This window comes from Lichenostomus cassidix, chromosome 9 (genome assembly GCF_008360975.1).
Source record: "Lichenostomus cassidix isolate B80296 chromosome 9, HeHo_3.0, whole genome shotgun sequence".
NCBI classification, from domain to species: Eukaryota; Metazoa; Chordata; class Aves; order Passeriformes; family Meliphagidae; genus Lichenostomus; species Lichenostomus cassidix.
The window spans coordinates 10,879,784-10,893,094 of NC_139490.1; the positions used below are offsets into that span (position 1 = coordinate 10,879,784).

A 13,311-nucleotide genomic window follows, 5' to 3' on the forward strand; every position below is an offset into this window, starting at 1 on the left:
CCACGGGACATTATTTCGTGCTGTTTCTTTGCTGCCGGCAGACCAAGGTGGGCAGCAGCTGTGAGTCCTCTCTCTGCGAGCTGGCACTAACCCGTGTGTGCCAGAGAACTGCTGGGGTTCAAAGGCCTCTCGCTGTGCTCCGTGAGCAGGAATCTCTCGCCTGCACTGCCCTCCCCGAGAGGTGCCTGTCCCAGCACAGTCACCGCCCCGCCCCGAGGGACAAGGTGCTGGGCAGTGGCTCTGAGTTTCGAGAGGGACACGTGTGCCTCTGCCAGGCGGCGGGACAGTGCGAACACGGCGGTGGGATGGGTTGGGGATGGAGGGGCAGAGCCAGCCGGATCCGGCACGGGAGAGCGCCGGGGGACCGAGCTGTCCGAGCGCTCTGACAGCCGCCTCGGCGGCAGGAGAGGATCTTCAGCCGTCGCCTCAAAGCAGCCAAAACCCCCCAAAACAATAAAAAACCCAAAAACCCAAACGTTTAAATAACCGCCCTCGGAGGCTGCCCGTCCCGCTGAGCCGCTGGCCGAGCCCCGCGGGGAAGGGGAGGGGGCAGCAGCCCGGGACGCCCCCGTCCGCCTCCCCGGAAGGGGGGCCAGGGGCGGCGAGGCGGCCCCGCTCCGCCCCGCCCGGCGCTTTCTGTCCGCTCTCCCGCGCCGTACGGCCCGGCCGCGCCGGCTCCATCCGCTCCCAACTTTGCGGTGCGGGGCGCGGGCGGCACCGCCGCGCTGCCCTCGGCGGGCCCGGCCATGGCCGGCATCGGCATCGACCACTCCAAGCTGCCCGGAGTCAAGGAAGGTGCGGCTCAGCCCGGCGCGGGGAGGAGAAGGCGCTGGACGGGACGGGTGTGGGGGAAATGGGAGCGAGGCGGGCGAGAAGCTGCTGGTTTGGGGTGGGTTTTTATAACATTATTGTTTCACAGCTCCGGGCGCCGCGGCGGCTCGCGGCGCTGGCGTGGAGCCGGGTCAGCGGGAGGGGACGGGGCGCTCCGGGCTCCGGCGGTGGCACCGGGGTTCGCGCTGGCTCCCGGGGCTGCCGCTGTCCCGGTGCGGGGTGTCCGGCGGGTGGCGGGAGGCGACGGGAGGTGGAGGCCGGCGGGGAAGCGGCGGTGGTTGCCGGACAGAGAGCCTCGGCCGCCGGACAGAGAGCCTCGGCCGCCGGACAGAGAGCCTCGGCCGACAGAGAGAGGACCTCGGCCGCCGGACAGAGAGCCTCGGCCGCCCTGCTGGCCCCGCTCCCGGCTCCCCCTCCGGGCGAGCGGCGGGGGGCGGGCTGGCAGCGCCGCTGCTCCCCGGGAGAAGGCGAGGAGCGGCGCTGGGGAAGGCGCAGCCCTTTGTCTGCGCTGGGGCCGAGGCCGCCGCCGGCGCCTCCGCCGCTCCCCCCGCCGCGCCCGGGCAGCCGGGCTGGGGGCGCCGGCCGGGCTGAGCGCCGCGGGGGATGGACGGGCAGAGGTGTCTGTCTGTCTGTCTGTCTGTCCCTCGCACTCACGGCTCGGCCGGGATCGGAGTCTCGCTCGGGGCGTTGAAAAAACGGGAGCGGGGCTGTGAATACCCACAGATTTGGCGATTTGAGGGGGACTGGTGATGTTGAGGGCCCGGTTATACAGACTTAAGCCTGCCGGTTTTTATGAAGAGTGGGCTGCCCTGAGCTTGGTAGCGCCGAGCAGCCTCTCCCGCCCCGCAGACCCGCCGTGCCCCTCGCTTTCAGAGCTCCCGCTGCCTTGGCCTGTGCTCAGAGCATGGATTCACCTTCTGCTGAGCCGGGCTGGCCTCGTTAGCACAGTGTCTGCCTCACACGTGTGCCTTTGAGCTCAATTTAATGTGCCCTGGAGCTGCTTTGGGTTTAGAAACCTTTGTGTGAGATAGTTTGTTCTTTCTGACTGTGATTTGTGATATAAGCCAGTAGAAGCTCTGTCATAAGTTAGTTTGGATTTACTCTCTAGTAATAGAGAGGTCTGATTTCCTGCCTAAAAGCAACCAACCAGAATTCCTTCAACTTGTTTCTCTTGCCACTGGTATTTTTTTTTCAAATTTCAGTTGTTATGAAATAGCAGTTGTGAATCTGATTATTTAGCCACCCAAGAGTAGAAAACATATGTCTGTGCAGGCAGCTGGGGGTTCCTTTTGACCTCTTGTCATCCTTTAATGCATCACTTAGTGTTACTGGAACAAAAGCTGAAGCTGACGTTTTGGGGGTTAGTGTTTGTCCTATTATGTCATTAACAAAACTGTTATTGGCCATTTTAATGTGGTCAAGATCTCATCCTTAAAGTCTGTCAACACATGGTTACTCAAGAAAATGAATCCAATTAACCTTTTCAGTGGGTTGATTAAAGTGAATTAAATCCCAGTGTAGATGTTCATATTCAGAATTTAAGTAGCCTGGATTTGATTTACCTTTATTAATTTTTGACTGAGTTGAGGTGGTTTACATACTGAATGGAAGTACATTTACAGCGTTGCAATGTAACTCAACCAGTCCATTGGAAATTTGCACCTATGGTATAGTGTGGATTAAGCTTCGAGTGTCCTGTTACTACGATCTGTTGTTACTTGATAGCAATGGGATTAGAGGAGTGTCCCAGAGCAACGTGCAAAGTAGATGAGGTTTGAGCCATGTTCTGCAAAGCCTCAGGCATGTGTCACGCTTTTAGTTTAATGGCATCACTTGTTTTTGTTTTGGAACGTGTTGAGTCTAAGCTATGCTATGGATTAGGTCTTTTCATGCTCTGTGTCTGTGCCAACCAAGGCAAGAAATGCATCGCCTGCCATACTGAGGGACATATTTATTTTTCCTGATAGAGAAATCACTGTTGTTCCTACTGGAAAAAGCATTCCCTTTCTTTGGGATAAAGGTCGGCTTAGTCATTCATTAACAATGGAGAACATAGTTTCGGTCTGAGGACTTTGTTCTTCACCAGCTCTGCTTCGGGACAGGAGGTGTTGTGTCCAGGTTCTCCCTGTCTGCAGGTAGCCAGGGCTGCTGAGGGACAGTGTCATCCTCCTCTTCTGGAGTGATCTCAAAAGCTCTTCTAAAAGTGGGATCCTTTCAGTGCATTGGTAGCAGTGAAAATCTGATAACTGTAGCTAGGTGCTGCAGGAAGTCTTGCTTCTTGTGTTTACTTTCCTTTTTTATCTCTAAAAGCATTTATATCAGCTGAAGGCCTGATATGGATGGCATTTTGCTGGTGAAAACTGCTTTGGCTGGTCCAGTTTATTTTGTGGGCAAGGGTTTACTGGTGTAGAATACACCCTCAATACCCACTTTTCCTAGTTTAAACTAGACCTTGCAGCCTGGTGTTGCAGATACATTTTCCCATGAGTAGTAGAGAGGATCTGACCTCTGTGGTCAGTAAACCTCTTGTAAGTTATTTGTTGAAGGTTTTGGTGTTAGTTGCAATCTGTGGCCTGTGCTTCTCTGCCTGCCTTTCTGTTCATCTCCCAAGTGTCTGTGACATATTTGCTTTTCACAAAGCAGCCTTTGGTGTTTGCTCTTTGACCTGCCTCAGGAGATTACTCAGCTTTGTGTGTAGTTTTTTTATTAGAAGTCTAATTTGTAAGCCTTTTGGTGATAAAAACATCCCAGAAACATTATTTTAATTAGCTACTCATAAAGCAAATAAAACGGTCTTGGGCTCTGCTTGATCTCTAGCTGCCTCTCTTCTCTTGTGACCTGATGCATTACTAGCAGCTGTGTTTGGGAAAGGCTCCACCCTCGCCTTGGCTGCCTGCTGTAAATGATCCCTTGGACTTGCGAGGCGTTTCTGGCTGCAGGCAGAGCTGCACGGGAGGTGTTTCTGGGGAGGTGTTCTGGAGCTGTGCAAACCTTGCTGCTCTCTGGAGGATGTACCTGTGGTCCTGTCTGTTGTTGCCTTTCCAAAGGTCTGAGGCAACATCTTCGTGAAGGGAATACCTGTCTGCTGGGACTGAGGCTCAGTCCCTCATCCATTGCAGTCACCAAGAGCCATCAGTTGTTGGAAGCAGCAGAACAAACCCAGGTTTGGGCATTCTCCCAGGGGCTCCTCATCTTCCTGCCAGTTTTCTCTCCTGGAGAGAAAAGGGAGAGGCGGGGTCAGGGGAACCCTGAAGTCTGCCCTAGCAGTGTGTAGCTCTGTAGAACTGTGGAAATTTGCAGTGGGTAAAGTGTTTTTATTACATTTTATTTTTAGTAGTACTGTAAAGAAACACAAGGGCAGTATGTCTGGGCTGGTCATTAGAACTGACCCTGCCATGCTGCTGTCTGGAGCTCCAGCTTTGATAAAGGCTGATTGTGGCATCTGTGCTTGGAGAGACACAACAATGCCCACACTGTAGTTTCTGCTCTTTGTTAAGCACCTGATTTGACTTTTGGGAGCTCCTGAGCTATACATTCAAGTTCTGCTGGCTGTAGTGTGCTGCCTGAGAGGCCAGTATCCCAAACGTGGCAATAAAAGATACAGTTCTGACTGCAACCTTGGGGAAACAGGAAGAGTTTGAATATTTTCTGTCTTGGCAAGGCATTCTTTGGGGCAGGCAGTCTGGCTGGCTCTCTTTTGCCTTAGCATAAATTGAATAAAAATTTGCTGTTAGCATCAGTCTTCTTCTTCTTCCCAGCTACAGACCTTTCTGCTGATCTCTACAGCTTAACATGACCTGTGCTGAGACTCCTGCAATAAAAACCTCCTGGCTGCTGACCCTCTGAGTGACTGGGGAGGGGGTCAGCTCTGAGGTGCAGTATGTCAGGCTCCCATGGAGCAGACTGAGCTTTTTGGCTTCTATTGAGGCCTTTGGTGCCTGTCTGTGCTCAGCAGCATGGCAGTGGACAGGCAAAATTTGATGTCCATCAGAGGTGGAAGGGGATTGAGGAAGTGTTGATGGCTGGCACAGTGTCTGGTGAGGAAAGATTCGGCTTAGGGGTTTTTCAGGGGAATGGTTTTGAGGGATGAGCTATCAGCTGTATTCATGTGAAGGAAGCATTGGCCTTTAACTGGATTAGTATAATCAGGGCAACAATTTTGAGAGCAGCTGAGGGTCAGCCAGGTCATTGTGAAGCCACCTGCCCCGTGCCCTTTGGCTCCAGCTGGGATTTCTGCTTGCAGCATCATGATTTTCTGCTTTGTGACTTCCTTGTTTAAGGGCTCTGAAAAATTCAGGCAAGATGGATGGCTTGAGGGCAACAGGGAGGTGGAGAGTGATGGGACATAGATACAGGTCACTGGTTCACATCCAGCTCTTCTGGGTAATAGGAGGTCTGTTTTTCCAGCATGAATGAATCCAGCAGCTGAGGCTGTGGTACTCATTTCACTTCTGGGCAAAGCTGGGTGAAAGTTTTATTATGCGTTCAGTGGTTTTGGGTCTGCTTGGCAGAGATGGGCAGGATTAGCATTTTTCATGCTCTTGGCTCTGAAAGGCAACTGAGCAAGCAGGTCTGCCTCCTCCCATCCTTAAATCCTTAACACTTGTCCTCTGTGAGCTGCTGTGGAGGTGGTACTGAGGCAAAAAGATTGCTCAAAAAGCAGTTTTTGGCAGAGAGAAGCTCCCAGACTCCTGTTGATGCTTTTTGCAGAGATGTTTCCTTAGCTCCTGACAAATTGTTGAGGACACAGACTACTCTTGCACCTATTCCTGGGGATACAGGGATGCAGTGGGGGGGTTTCTCCCATTTATGATACAAGTAGGACATCGTGACATCGTCCATCACCCATTGCTGGTCTCTGAGGAATGATCCCAGCTGAGCAGCGTGAGCAGTGTCACCACGGGCCTCTGTTTAATCTTTCATTTCCTGTGGCCATGGAAAACGTCAGAAGGTGCCAGGCAGGAGTTGGAGATGGCTGCTGCAAGAAGCAGGAAAAGCCAGTTCTGCTCTCTCCGGCACAAAGAAAATCCCCCTTGGAGAAACAATGGGATATGCCTTGGAGCTGTGTGAAACTTCTGTTTTACTGGAATAAGCTTTCTCTTTCTCCCTCAGAGTCATCCAGTTCATGTCAATGTACTGGTTTATAGGACTAAGTGACAAGTTCCTTGCAAGCTTCCTTGTCCCCTTCCCAGCTGGCTGGCTTCCTGCTCCTTCACTGCTGCTCCTGTGTAATGCTGGTTTGAAAGGTGAAGGACTGAGGAGGGAGGTTGGTCTGTTGTGAAACTGCCTTAAAACTTGAGAAGCTTTAGGTCCATTTTCTGGTGTGGCACTTGCTGCTGGCTCCACCTTCAGCTGTTCTCCAAGAAGGTGATAGAGACAGTTGCTGTTCTGCTGCTGGTTGGTTGTATTGCAGGGAGCAAAGGGCATATCTGCTGGACAATCCCACTGGGAAAGCTGCTGTTTCCCTGGAGGCTGACATGTGTCAGCGATGCTCTCTGTTCACCTTACAGTGCTGGCTTTTCCACAGAACACATATAGGACTTTGTTGAAGTCCCTTGACACTTCATTTATACTTCCTTTTTAAGAAGTAGAAATTGGAGTCTTCCTGCTGTTTTCTTTCTCAGTACTTGAAAAGCTACCACGCAGCTCGCTGAGTGAGTGTTGTGTGGCCTTGACACTGTATGGTTGCTGGGAGAGACTTTTAGCAGTGCTGGAAGGAGAGCAGGAGAGTGCAGCATCAGGCTGTCTAAGGGGTGCAAGACAGGGCTGCTGTGAACCTTGCATTGAGCAAAGGGGATCAGTGAGGCCTGGGTGCTCATAAAATTTACCCTGCAACCCCAGGCACCGTGTGAATGAAGCTTGCCAGAAGTGTGACTCTCCCTGGGGACAAAGGTGTAGATGAAAGCCTGCTCAGAGCCTGGCACAGCCTATCTGCACCTGCCCGGGTGTTTCGTGTCAGACTCCAGAAACTCAGCTGATGATTATTTTAATTGCACACCAACCCACAGTGCCACCTCCACAATGCTCTGTCAGCCAAATTAAAACAGTGAGATCTTTTTGTCTCGGTCCTGGGTTGATTGAAGTTTGGTTTGTGTGCTCTTGGTAGCTCTGCTCTTCAGGACAGAAAGTCAAAGTGAGTTCATAAGTGAGTCACTTTTCTTCACTTCTCTTTTCAAAGGAGGTGTAACAAGCTGTGTGCGGTAAGGCTGAGTTCCTGTGTGCATTTTCGTTCATCCTTTCCTGAGCCCTTTTGCTGAACCAGAACTTGGTAACTAGAGGAGCCAGCTCTAAGAGGAAACGTTACGTGGGCTCAATATGGGGTGTTCAGTGAGTGATGACAAAGGGGAAAAGGACATAAATGAGCAAATATTTGAAAACACTAAGACAGACATACCATAAGGACACTGACAGGAGTGACCTGAGAAGTAATGGGGCAAAAGGGAGGAAGGAAGTTGATGCAAACAGGAATATTTCCTGGCAGCGAGAAGGCAGGGGCTTTAATTCCTTTCTGCATTATATCAGTAGCATTGGCTTTTTACATCCAGACAGGACTAGAGGCTGGAGCATGCTCTGGCTGGGAATGCTCCTTGCAGAGAGACTGTTGCTGCTGACCTGGAACATGAGTTAGGATAATGCTGGTCTGGCTCAGGGTAACCTCCCCTGGTGTGGGTGGAAAGCTTCTCCACCTCTGCACAGCACAATGACTTTGCACTGGAAAAGCACTTGAGCTTATCATATGTATATATATCTGTTCTGGATATGGCAAGCATTACTTGTAGCATCTTGGTGCAAAGAAATGGCCTCCCCCTCTGTTCTGGTATTTTATTATTGGTGTGCTGTCTGGTGGGATGAGCAGGATTTATGTCCTAAATTCACCAGCATCTGCTGGAGCCTTTGGCAGTGCTGCTGGAGGCTGGGGTGAGGTGGTGGAGCACAGCACGGAGAAGGCCTGGGAATTTTCCAAGGCACCAGGGTGTAGGCTGTTTTTGTGGCAGGCAGAGAGCACTGCAGTTCCCAGGGCTGTGCTCTCCTGCAGGCCATATGGTTGGCGCCAGGTTTCCGAAGGAAGTTGATGTTGGGAAGAGGCTGGGCTCTCCTGACCTGATTTGCAGTGCTGAAGGATTGGGTCCTTGGCTGGGGCTGCACAGCTCTGTGTGGATTCCGCACATCCCTCATACAAGCTGGAAAAAGCAGGTTTGTCTCCATCTCAGTTACCTGGTATTCCAGGTGGTTGGCACTGCCCACAGCATCAGCTCTAGCTGTGTAACAGGTGAACTTACTTGGGCCTGATTTAACTGTTCTTTTTAAAATTTTTCTCTTTTTAAGAAGCTGTGACTATGCAATATCACCTGAAGGTGATACAGTTCCCAAAGCAAAAAAAAAATTACCTTTACTGACCTGGGTCTTGTTTTGTGCTTTCAGAGAGGAGAAAAGGCTGCCAGCCTGCTTCTTCCTCGTACTTTGCAAAGCATGTGAACTGTGGGCTCAGGTGCCACAAAGCATTTTGCTTCAGGATGATGCAGGGAGCTCTGCCTCCCCGTCCATCTGGCCTCAGATGTGAGGGACTTACTCTTACCCTTGCTGCCCGTGTTACAAATCTGTATTTGCACTGATGGCAATGTGCCAGCAAAAGCCTGTGACAGGAAAGGGGACATGTATTGTTAGTGCTGCAGCTTTACTGATTTGTGACTTGTAGATGGATGTGGAGTTTTGACTGATCTGGGGCCAGCTTTGGTACTTTGTGTTCTCCAGAGCTGACTAATAAACCTGGAGAACTTAAACACAGGAAGCAAGGGGGGAGAGGGGAGAGTACCCATGAGGAGCTGGTGGAGCAAAGAAAAAGGGTTTTGAAACAAACCTAACAACCTCAGTTGGTTAGGTAGAGGAAGGTTGTTCTTGCAGAGCAGCTTTGCATTGCTGGCAGCAGCTGAACAGGTGGCAGACAGGACTCTTTCCTTGCACCCTAGCAGCCACCTTTCTAGGGAAAAGGAAGCTGACAGCAATCTGGGCGGGAATTGCAGCTGATTGCAGGATTAGTTCAGATACCTTCAGCTTCTAATGCAGCAGCTGGCAGGGTTTCCATCAAGGCTGGGACGCTGCCCAGAGGCCCATCCCTCTCAAGCTTTGCTTCTCTTAGTATCTGATCTGGAGGAATAAAACCTGGCTGGTTCGAATGTGCACTGGTGCTGTGGTGTGTCCTTTCAGCTGCAGCTCTACTATAGCTACAAGCCACAGAGCAGCCTCAGAGTTGGCTCTAGTCACCCGAGAGCTGAAGAGAAAGTTGCATCTCTGGGGAGTCTTTTTTCTGCTTGTTTTCTCCGGAGATTCATGTTTCTCTGTACAACTGCAGGTCGTTGTCGTGTAAAACCGCACTGTGGGGTTTAGAGAGGAACTTGAACCTTTTTTTGGTACTTGGCACCTTCTGTGTGGGTGTGAGGTTTCCACCAGTCAGCCTTTTTAAGCAGTCACCAAACTGAGTCAGGGCATGAAGTTATACCAGAGGGGCATTGAAACCTCCCTTTTTGCATCCTGGCTTGCTTGTATTTTGCTACATTATCTTTTAGTATTAAGCTGGAGAAGAAACCTGGGAGAGCTGACACTTTGCATTATCTCTGCTCCCAGCTGCCTGCCTGCCTCTTTGGAGCTACTGTGTGAGGTTATTCACAGCCTGAGGGCTGGAAAATGCTGGTGAAATATCTGCAATCCAGGGTGCCATGGCTCCTGAAAGCCACCCTGAACCACAAAGTGGGCCTGCCAGCTCTCTGCAGAGAAGCTGCTGAACTGAGCAAGGGATTTAGGTGTGCATTCATCAGAGAATAGAAGTTTTGCCTATCTGGGAAACTTAGTATGTGTATTTATCAGAGAATGGTAGTTTTGCCTATCTGGGAAACTCAATGTGTCCTTCTGAAAGTTTTATGTATAATTGGCTAAAATGCTGACATAAAAGCTGAATTTAGCAGCTAAAACAACAGAATGCAGTGATCACCGTTGGAGATGGGTGTGGGGTAAGGGAGTATACATACATTGCAAATCTCTTGAGATGCAAGCTCCATGCCCCAGCAGTTCTCTGAGTGGGTGGCTGTTTTGAGTTGCACTTGAAAATAAACTGTTTTTCTTTCCTCCCTGCCATACACCAATTTAAATGAGTGGTGTTGGGCTTGAAGCTAAAACTGCCATGACATCCTGTCTGCAGAAGAAACAAAAAAACCTCCCAGAAAAGGGGTATCATATGATCCATGGGTCACAGCTGAAGGCATGCCTTATAGCTACAGTGGTGTTCATGGGGCCTGTATGAGCCAGGGATTTTGACCTCTCCTGGTGAAGGCAACTCCTGCCCTGCTCTCCAGTGAGGTGTGTGGTAGTTTGCCTTTGGGCAAAGTGAGGGTAAAACACAGCTGTTGGAGGCCAATCTTGTTAGTTTTGCTGTGGTCCATGGTTGGGAGGTAGTGGTTAGAACTGACTTCTAGGAAAATTTCTCCCTGCCTTTGTTGTTGGTTAGTCCTTTTGCACATGTGGTATTAGCTGAGTCAACTGAAGCCTTGTCAAATGCTGGAGAGGATGAACTACACAAGCAGCTTTTGTTCTCACTGATGATTGAGATTATCTTCTTCCATACACAGACCCAGTTACATCTCAGGTGTTGTGAGTGAAGTGTTTGGCTGCCTGAGGTCTGCTACTGGACTGTGGTGTCAAGCCAGCCAAGACTCCCCTGACAAGTACATCTACCTTGAAGGTTTTGTGCCTGTCCACCTGGGTGTTTCTGGTGGGTCCACAGTGCGATGGCTGAGCCCACTGGGGATCTTTTGGGTGCAGGCAGTCCTGGACAGGCAGATGGACACTGGAGCAATCAAGCAATTTCTAAAGATGAGTGTTTTGAGCCTGGCAGGTAATCACTTGGAGACATTAACCCATTTTGTCTTATCAAGTCCTGAGGATTTGATTCCAAAATGCATATAGTCTTTTTTAAGGCATCATTGGGCAGGTGAGAGCTTAGTATTGGAGAATGGTGCAGACAGCACAAAAGTCTCATGGCCTTGACCTCAAGGCATTTAGCTTAGAGCAGAGAGGATAACCTCCTTCCCAAATCCCATGCTGTTCTTAGCTTTCAGGCCAAGACTGCTAGTAAAAAACACATGGTGGTTTGGTGATTTGTTTCTTTTTTTGAATTATTATTATTTTGTGTGTTTACACTTTTGGGAATTCGGCTGAGACCCCTCAGATTGGTTCCCCATGGAGTCACTCAGTCTCCTTGTGCTGCCTCATAGCTCCCAGCTATGTGTGATGCACTGATGCTGTGGCTGAGAAGCAGAAATTGTTCCTTTTCTCAGGCTGCCCAGACCTGCCCTCTGTCTGGGATCCACCTTCTCCCTGCATGAGTTTTCTGATGTCCTTGGCATGATGGGGCCTGGTGAGCAAGGTCCTAGGAATGCCATCTGTGTGACTGCAGCACACAGACATGTCCTAGCCAGCCTCTGCCAGCACCCACGTGTGCTAGCAGGAGTATCTCCTGGTGTGATGGGAGAGGCAAGGCAGAAATGGGCATTTCTGAGGTTGGGCCATGCATCTCACAGAGCAGCTTTGCTGGGGCTCTGTTTGCATGTTTTATCTGGAAGCTTCCCTCAAGGTAGCCCCTCACCTCTGGCTGGGTGGCTGCTTGGTCAGGCTGGCTTTGTTTGAAGGAAATAATTTGCAGATTTTGGAGATTTACCTGGCTTGGAGTGGCCTGCCCAGTCCCTGCTAGTAAGAGTCTCTAAGAGGTCCCAACTTGCTTTCTAATCTGCAGGAATCTTCATAACTCAGCATCCTCCAGAGACTGCTGGCTTGTAAAAGGCTGCATTTGCTGTTTACCACTTAATTTATCAGCTCTGTAGGCTCTAAATATGATTTTTAGCTGATGATACTGCTTTTTCATGCTACTTTTGTCTTTCCTCTCCCTCCTGTCCTTCAGATTAGAATTCAAGAACTGCAGATGCTCTAAACTAAGCATGACTCACACCTTCTAGTTGATTTTGTGAATTACCCAGCACACAATGCTGACGGGAAAACGCTGGGAGTGGAGGGGGTGGGGAGCAAGAGATGAGTTTTAAGACCCAAAAGGAAATGCTTGGAACATGCATCTGTGGTCCCTGGGTCATTGAACTGGCCCAGGTCCTGGACACGTTATATGGGCCACATGAACCTAGGGGGCCCTTGGGACCTGCAGTGGATGTCGAAACACGATCTAAGACTTCAGGCAGAAGTGAGTGGGGAGTTTTGCTGTGAATCTTGCTTGAAAAGCCAGTGGGGGCTGTCCTCTTGTTCAGACAGTGCATGTTTCACACCACCCATTCCTGGGTGTTATCTACCTCTGTCACACACCCGACTACCACTAACAGCATCTAAGGCTGCCTTTGCCCCTCTGTTGTGGTTACTTCACTCTGTTTGAAACAGTTTGGAGTGTTAGAAATGCTGAGCTGTGGAGCTGAGGTAATGCTGGAGAAGGTTAGTGAGATGGGTGGCAGAATATAAAATGGAAGGGATTATTTCATGAAATTTTGCCAAGCTGTTGTACCTAGGGACTTTTTTTATCTTGGCCATAAAGGCAGGGCTGCAGCCATGCTTCCAAGAGCCTCAGATGCACCAGTGCATAGAAAGATATATTTCCAGTGAGAACTACCAGAGGAGAAGACCTGTGCTTGGAGCTTGCAGAGAGGCTCTTGAGCATTCCTCAAACAAGCTCCCTCTTCCATGCATGAGTTTTGGGTCCTACCACTGTTAAGAGGGATGCTTCTGCTCTCATACACCCCAGCTGGCACCTCTGCTGCCTATAGCAGCCACTGGGATTCCTGGGCAGGCATTTCTTTTATTGACAGCAGTGCCAGAGTGTATTCCAGGTCTGCTCCCTGCTGTGCCAAGGCTGATTGGCTTAATCAGACTGTGGTAAACCTGTTGTGAATGTTTCATGCTTCGCTGGACTTGCCAATTGTAGCTGCTCTGATTGCACCCCTGCTGCTTATTTGACTGCCTGGTGGCTCCCAGCCAAGGCCCAGGGATGGGAAGTCAAGTTAATTTGCAACAGTGAAGGTAATACTAATCTTACCTTTCATTTTTTTAGGCATACAGTTAGGGAGCTAGGAAATGGATTTCTTTCCCCTTAAATATGAAGCCTCTCAGAGAGGACAAATTCAGTCTGTTGTCATTGGAGCCATCCTATTTCTCATCACAAACCCAGTGTACATAATACCTAGTAATGATTGTTCTGTACCCTGCTGAGACTGGGCAGGGAATGAGAACTAGTGCTGATGAAACTTCATTTCAGACCATGCCTGGCTGGTCCACATCTCCAATTATTTCATAGTTGCCTCATTGTTGGATGTGAGTCTTCAAGGGTTGGTTTCTTGGCCTCACTTGCAGCTGCTTGGCTCGGTGCAGTGGTTCTGGGTCTAGTTGTGAGGGAGTGCTCTGCACTGCCATCAGCCCCAAATCTGCTAGGGAGGTGCA

At 50.2% G+C, this 13,311-nt stretch overlaps 1 protein-coding gene across 3 annotated transcripts in view; it reads left to right on the forward strand.

Annotated features, from left to right (window-relative positions):
• The first annotated feature begins 310 nt into the window (after nucleotides 1-310).
• Nucleotides 311-13,311, forward strand: part of CCDC50 (coiled-coil domain containing 50) — a 42,573-nt gene continuing 29,572 nt past the window's right edge. The window contains exon 1 of one of the 3 annotated variants that reach the window (XM_085069402.1): nucleotides 311-795. In XM_085069402.1, coding sequence (XP_084925528.1) covers nucleotides 747-795 — 49 coding nt within the window. In that variant the 5' untranslated portion in view covers nucleotides 311-746. The remainder of the gene's footprint in view (nucleotides 796-13,311) is intronic. The other 2 variants (XM_085069403.1, XM_085069404.1) reach the window with 2 other exon arrangements.